The sequence below is a fragment of the Chinchilla lanigera genome, unplaced genomic scaffold (assembly GCF_000276665.1).
Source record: "Chinchilla lanigera isolate Chin_1 unplaced genomic scaffold, ChiLan1.0 scaffold00033, whole genome shotgun sequence".
Lineage (NCBI taxonomy): Eukaryota > Metazoa > Chordata > Mammalia > Rodentia > Chinchillidae > Chinchilla > Chinchilla lanigera.
Window position 1 is genome coordinate 18586088 of NW_004955434.1, and position 8280 is coordinate 18594367.

The 8280-nt window shown below is 35.0% G+C and overlaps 1 protein-coding gene across 1 annotated transcript in view; it reads left to right on the forward strand.

Moving 5' to 3' along the window:
* Ccdc171 (coiled-coil domain containing 171) overlaps positions 1–8280 on the forward strand; it is a gene marked incomplete at its 5' end in the record, with an annotated part of 359501 nt that overhangs the window by 184812 nt on the left and 166409 nt on the right. Inside the window, 1 exon segment of the mRNA XM_013516391.1 lies at positions 1880–2065. Within this exon segment, the coding sequence (XP_013371845.1) occupies positions 1880–2065 (186 nt within the window).

Below are 8280 nucleotides of genomic sequence, written 5' to 3' on the forward strand. Positions count from 1 at the left end.
TTCAAAGAATCAACAACTGGGATCTCATCCTACTGAAAAGTTTTTGCACATCTAAAGAAATCACCAATAAAGTAAAGAGAAAACCCATGAATTGGGAAAAAATTTTAGCCAATTGCCCCTCAGACAAAGGACTTCTATGTAGAACATATAAAGAACTAAAAAAAATCTGGCCTCCCAAATTCAAAGACCCAATCCAAAAATGGGCATCTGAGATGAGTACACACTTCTCTAATGAAGAGATACTAATGGCGGATAAATACATGAAAAAATGTTCAACGTCATTAGTCATTTGAGAAATGCAAATTCAAACAACACTGAGATTGTATCTCACCCCAGAAAGAATGGCTATCATCAAGAAATCAATTACAAATGCTGGAGGGGCTGTAGGGAAAAAGGAACCCTACTCCACTGCTGGTGGGAGTGTAGATTGGTGAAACCACTGTGGAAATCAATTTCGTGATTCCTCACAAAACTAAGATTGGAAGTCCCATTTAACCCAGCTATTCCCCTTCTGGGTGTTTTCCCAGAAGAATTAAAGACATCATACTACAGCGATATATGTGCACCCATGTTTATAGCAGCACAATTTGTCATAGCTAAATCTTGGAAACAAGCCAAATGCCCATCCACTAAGGAATGGATAAAAAAGTTGTGGTATTTTCATACAATGGAGAATTACTCAGGTATTAAAAAAGATAAACTTGAGGCTTTTGTAGGTAAATGGATGCAACTAGAGACCATACTCATAAGTGAAATAAATCAGACCCACATGTGTAAACATCATATTGTCTCCTTGGTATAAGAACCTAGAAGACTAGGTAAAACTCAAAACATACAATTGATGATAGGAAAGGGAACGAAATTACTCGAAGGAACGACTAGGACGAGGGAAAGAAGAAAAAAGATAGAAGGAAGGCAAAACATAAATATATATATATGAATAGCTGCGATGACTGTATTGCTATTGTCTGATGGTGTATTGAAATTAAAAGTCAATGCTCAGAATTTTTTATGTTCTGATCAACTTTGCATGTTTGTGTCTGGTGGTTTGTGCAATGGATTTGAAGGTAACAATATGCAGTAGAATTACAACGGTGACTTGTAATTCTTGTCTAGTGAAACTCTAGTGAAACTGTATTATCTCTAAGGTTTTATTGAAGAATTATTTTCTTATTCTCTTTAATGGTTTGAGGAATCTTTCATTCTTACATCAGAAAATCTGAGCAGTGTAGTTGAGGATAGTGATATGCAATGTCACAACCACTGTTGATTTGTATTAATTTGTCTTGAGACCCTGTATCACTTTGAATGTTTTTGCTTTGATTTGTTTATCTTCTTGATACTGGTATGCTGCTACTGTTCTATTTTTTTTGTTGGTTTGTTTTCATGTACTACACTCTTTGAAATAAAATTTAAAAAAAAGAGAAAGGAGGTATGGTTTGGTTAGGACTTGCCAAGGAGGGGACATTTGACGAGGGAGACTCAAATAATAACACATTGAACACAGACTCAGGTGATCATTTGAAAGCCTAAGGATTTGTTAAGGATTTTAATCTGCCCCTAAAAATCTTTATAAAATATGATCATATGGGAAGATTTAAACCAAGTAGTATAGATTTATTTAGAATAATTGGAATGTTGTCTAAGACTTTGGCTAAAATGGTAACTTTGGAGTATGACTATTGTCCTTTAACCAGTTTGATATTATCTTGACTTATGAAATTAAGAAAAAAACAAATTGTATCTTTGTTTTGTATCAGATACTTAGAAATATTTGTATTATACATAACTAGAAATATTTGCATATAATGTAGTTCTGAAGATTAAATGATACAGCAATATAGTTAGCTTATAACTAATTTTTCCCTTCTTTTTAAAGAAACTGATCACCCATGAGAAGTTTGAAAGTGCGTGTGAAGAACTAAATAATGCATTACTTCGGGAACAACAGGCACAAGTACTATTGAATGAACAGGCACAGCAGCTACAGGAGTTAAATTATAGACTTGAATTGCACTCCACTGAAGAAGCTGACAAAAACCAAACTCTTGGAGAAGCTGTGAAGGTAGGAGAACATTCCTTGCATAATAGCTTATTTCCTCTCTGTTTAGATATTAGGGAGAATTATGCTTATCTCCTGAATATGTAATAGATTCAGAGGTGTGAAATTTTATTCTATAAAAGCATACAATTATAGAATGCATTCACATTAAAACATTTAAGTAAGCTTTACTGGGTGATTGAACACAAAGCAATTTTTCCAGTAATAATTTTCTTTTCTGTTTGTTTTTTCTTCCATATTTCTTTGTAACTAGATCTTTTCCTGTTCTTATTTTTTGCCCTCTGTACTTGGAAGTTATTTGGATCTATTGGAATGTGGAAAATTTTGGATCTAGGTCTCTCTGATTCTTTTTTTTTCTTTTTCTTTTTGTTTCTTATTGTCTCTGATTCTTACATAAGTACATTATGTGGAGAAGAGGGAGGTTTTCTTAGGAAAAGCTCTTCTGTCATACATTCCTGGCAGAGGTGTTTAGAAGGGCTAAGGGAAGTATAGTCTAATAGTTGTCATTTAAAGAAATCATTAACAGATTTATGGTGGTGGTATTTTTGAAATGTTGACTTTATGAAGTATAACCATTCTAGCATGCTGTTAGTTTAATCCCCAATATCATTAAAAAAATTGTGAATAACTCCTAGGTTTTCTCTTCCAATCCTTCTCTCTTGTGTTGTACAGTTGCCCAAAACTTGGATGATCATCCTACACCCCAACTATATTTAATGTCAGTCATTTCTTCAACTTACCCACTATCCCTCTTAAGCCCCCTGACAGAACAGTAAAATCATTCTATTAAGTGGAAAATCATTGGATACAAATTTCTGGTATAAGTTGGATTATATTATACCTATAGGACTTGCTTCTATGGCCAAAGATACCAGGGTGATAGTTACCAGAATTTGTCACTTTCCAGGATATGCTTAAGTTTATTTATTGTTATTGGTAATTGTACTGCTTCAACCCAGATGTCATACCTGTTATAATGTTTTTCTCCCCTGTATTTCAACACTGTGATTGGGAGGAATCTTTACCATCACTGTTGTCAAGTACCAGAGGAATGGGCTGTGAATCAAATAGATAGCAACTTCTCATTCTTAATATAATGGAAAGATAGGTTCTTGGAATAGACTTAAAGACTGAAAACCACCTAAATCTAGAAGATATCCTGAGGAACAGACATTTCCTATGAAAGTCTGAACCCAGGGATATAGCAGTCTAACATAAGAAATCTACAAGGATCAACACAAAAATCAAAGTAAAATAAAAATAGAAAATGAAAAGATGAAGAAGCAAAGTGTAACCCCAAACACCCAGCCAACCCAGGACAAATCCAAAACACAAAGAGGTAGAGGAAATTGGAAGCCAGCCACTGGAAACCTCTGAAATAATAGCAACAGAAGTGAAAAAACAAAGGGAGAAGGCCATAGGAAAAATAATTTCTAAGTTTCCAAAAGAACTGATCAAAATGAAAGACATCAAAGTAGACATAGACAAAAAAATAGAGGAGTTCAGAAAAATGATGGAAACTATAAATGTCCAACATAGACAACCAATGGAATCAATGAAACAGATCCAGCAGAAATCCAGGAGATTAAAAACTCCACTGAAAGTACACCCAGCAGATTGCAAGAAGGTGAGCATAGAATATTTGATCTAGAAGACAGGAATGCTACTAGCAACCAGGAAAAGAAAGATGTCTTAAAACAATGGGAGAAACCATAAAAAAAAATCAATCTAACAGCTACAAAATGAATCAAAAAATAGCAGCATAAAGATAGATTGGAGTCAGTGAGAAAGCTGGAGACAGTGCAAAAGCCATTAAAAACCTCTTCACAGAAGTAATGGCGGAAAACATTCCAAATGTGGATAAAGGAGTTTGACATACAAATAAATGAAGTATATAGAAATGCAAATAGCCATGACCAAAATAAAACTACACGAAGGCATGTAATAATCAAGATCCCCAAAATCCAACAGAAGAATAAAATATTAAAAGCAGCTAGAGGAAAAAAAAAAAACCCAAATCACCTATAAAGGAAGGCCATCAGAATCAGAGCAGGCTTCTCAACCCAACTCCTCAAATCAAAGAGAGCTTGGATTGAGGTATTCCAAGCCTTAAAAGAAAACAATTTTCAATATAGATTGATTCACCCCACAAAACTGTATTTCAAAATAAAAGTAGAGAAATAAGATACCTCCATGATAAAGAACAGGTGAAGAAATTTTTGAGCACCAAACCTGCTCTACAGAATGCTCTGAAGGATATATTAGAAAGAGATAATTAAGACCACAAACACAAGAACACCAACAGAAAGAAGCCACCAGGCAAGGCATGCAGTTAAACAGAAGAGACAGCAAGGAACCAACAATAGGAAAATAACATGAAAAAGATTAGCCAATACATAAGTTATAATCATTAATGTAAATGGTCTCAGTTCAGCAATGAAAAGAAACAGGCTGGCCGAATGGATCTAGAAACACATGCCAATAATGTACTTTATTGAAGAAACACATTTAACTGAAAAAGAAGTTCATAGATGAAAAGTCAAAGCATGGAAAACAATTCTCCATGCCTCAGGATCCCAGAAAAAAAGCAGGGGTCACTATTTTACTTGCAGATAATGTAAAGTTTAAGCCAAAACTGATCAAAGGAGAAAAAATTACTACATCATTGTTAAGGGAAAACTCTAAGAAGAAGAAGAAGTAACAATTATAAATATATGTGAACCAAACACCAGGGCACCCAACTATATAAAAAAATATTAACAGACATAAAAAACCCAATAAGCACTAACACAGTGTAGTGGGGGACCTTAAAACCAATTTTTTGAAGAGATTAGTATTACTATGGCATTGTTTTATACATCTTGTGGTTATACTTTACTGCTGGTTGTTCGAGACTAAATTAAAATGAGACCTGTATTAATTAAAACTAACTTCTTGCTCTCTATCAAGGTCGGCTAAATCTCCTCAGGATTTACCTTGGAACCATACGCAGTGCCTCTCAGTTCTTTTGTCAGTGTCAGCCCTTTGGATGAGTCACAGCCATTGCTTGACTAAGTTGCTTTCTCTGAAAGCTTGGGAGACTTTTCTCTCCTGGTGCCTCTCCTTAGGCACACTGTATACTGTAGAATCACTTTTCACTGTGGTCCCACAATCTCCTTGAACAGAAGACCAGGAACTCAACTGAGTTATAGGATGTTGAAGCAAAGGTTTTCTTATGTCCTGGGTCCTCACTGACTTCAGAGGGTTAGGGCCAAATTATTGGTTATCGTCTTAGCCTGTTTGTCTTCCTGAGTTTCGGTCTCTAAACCTCAGTTGTTGAACATCCAGAAGAGGTTAATGACATTACATTGTAGTGGGAGCACCTTGAAATATAAAGTATGGCCAGAGAACTGTTGTTTTGTATCAACCAAGGATGTTCAAGTAGTTAAATCCCTATAGAATGTTACAGATGTTACATAGTTTTACAGAGAAAATTTGGGATCAAAAGGCATACATAATAGTGTAGTATAACAAGCATGATGATGTTTTTGAAACACATTTAAATCTCCATCTTGGAATAGAATAACCATTTTAGTCAATCATCCCTACCTAATACATAAAAGCTTTTACTTAATTTGTTGTCCTTTAATAGGATGTCATTGAAGAAGTTTGTAACATTGCCTGGGTGGTTGAATTCTGAGTATCTCTAAATGTAGTGGCACATACGTAGCATACACATCACATAGGTTTTTGGTAAAACTTATCATTTGATTGATGACCTTATGTTGGCTTGACATGAACCTCTTACTACAAATATCTGAGGCACAAGAGAAAAGCAGATGTCTATCACTGTAAACAGTCCCAATTTTACATTTTAGAATACTGTACATTTGGAAGGCATAAATACATTTAATATACCATGAGATTAATAATAGTGAATTGTCATTATTTTGTCTCTTAATTTAGTTTTGTATCAAGAACATCTTTTAATCAGATAATCCTAATTGTCTTATTTTTTGAAAACTTAACCTTTTGATGATGATCAGTGCAAATACATCACAATAATGTATTTTGAACAGTATTTATTGGGGTGTCTCCCATAAACTTATGGAGATTATTGGGTCTTCCCATTAATGAACAAGAACTGGAAGGATGTTTCTAGGCAGCTTCTTCCTTATTCATCAATTGGAGTCCTATCCAACAGTTTTTCCTCACCCTAATGGATGTTTGTTTAATTATCTGATAAATTTTTGATAACCCATGAAAATGCAATCTCAGTACTTAACACATTAAATTTGAACAATGAGAGAGTCTCAAGTCATAATACCTAAACAACAATACACATGACATTTATAAAACCAGTTTTGATATCATTTTGCCCAGCTGGTAACCTTGGTGGAAGCATACCCTTAATTTTAGGTGACGTTTATCTATAATCCAAATTAAGTTACAGAATGCTTCAAAAATCCAAAAATATAAAAAGAAGAAAAATTTGTTGAGCTCAAATAAAACAGCTGTTTACAGATCAGACAGAGAGACAAATAAACACACACACACAAGATAATTTGCTTATAAAATCAGAGTGCACTCAAATTTTTTTTTTGCCAAATTGAATTATAGAAATTTTTATAGTTTTCAAGTTTGTAATTATAAAAAGACTAGTCAGAACTTTTTATAAAAAATAGGTCAATCTGCAGAGATGTCTTACAAGAAGATTTGAAAAAAATAAAAGCCTTTTATCTAATTTGGGGCCAGTTGTGTCGAGTTCATGATAAATCTTTGGTGGAGAATCTGCCCAAGTAATGGTGGATTAGGAGCATAAATCCAATACTCTGCTCCTGAAACAGGCATTATATGTAAGATACTACCTGTGGAGCCAGTAAGGCAGTGAAAGGATTTTCAGGGTTTGGGGGTAGATAACTTTTCTGATTTGCAAGTTCCTGGGGGCAAGCCTCATGGGGCAGGCTCATCCTCTGGAGGGTTCAGATCGGTGGGACCATCACAAGGGACTGTCTGCAGGATTGGTTGTGTCTCTTGCCAAGGTTGTGCGTTGCTGGAGGGCAGCTGCCTTGTGGATCCATCACCTGCTAGGACAGAGGCATGACCTCTTCCCCATGTTATTAGCTGAGCTGGTCCTCCCCATTTCCCTGTGTTGATGTCCTTCCAAAGCAATCGAGCCCTATGCTGGGGATCACTGTGGGATGCTGACCAGTGAAGTTCTCAGGGGTCAACTTATTGTCTGCAGCTGGATTTAAAAAGTTTGGAGTAAGAATCAGACCTTCCCCACAAATTCAAACACCTAATCCAAAAATGGGCATCTGAGATTAATACACAATTCTCAGATGAAGAAATACAAGCAGCAAATCAATATATGAAAAAATGTTCAACATAATTTATCATTTGAGAGATGCAATTTAGAGCAACGTTGAAATTCCATCTCACCCCAGAAAGAATGGCTATCCTCAAGAAATCAACCTATAAAAAATGGTGGCATGGCTGTGGGGAAAAAGGAACGCTTTTCCACTGTTGATTGGAGTGTAGACTGGTGCAACCTCTGTGGAAATCAGTGTGGAGATTCCTTTAAAAACTAGGATTAGAGGTCCCATTCAACACAGCTATTCCCCTTCTGAGTATCTTCCCACAGGAATTAAAAAATCATACCACAGCAATATATGTGCACCCATGGTTATAGCAGCACAGTTTGTAACAGGCAAACCTTGTAGACAACCCAATTGCCCATCAACTGAGGAATGGATAAAAAAGATTTTTTTTTATATAATGGAGTACTACTCAGCTATGAAGAAAGATAAATGAGATTTTTATAGGTAAATGGATACAAGTTGAGATCATACTCATAAGTGAAATAAATCAGACCTGTATGTGTAAACATTGTATTGTCTCACCAGTATAAGAAGCTGAATAAGTAAATAAGATCCAAAATATATACTAGACATTGTGAATTGGGAAGAAACTGTTTAGAAGAGAAACTCATGGGTGAAAGAAGAATAATATATATGCACAAGATAGTTAAGCTAGTTACACAGCTAGTTTTTCTCAGTTCACTGTAAAGAAAGATTTGTGCTAATACTGTCTATATTATTTCATGCTATATCTTGTACTTTGAGTAATTACTATGAAGATAACAGTGTGCACTGTATTGATTATTGTTACTGTATGAACCTGATTTGAAACTCTGTCTCATTTTATTTCTAGTTTTCTTCTTTCTGTATTAAAAAAAA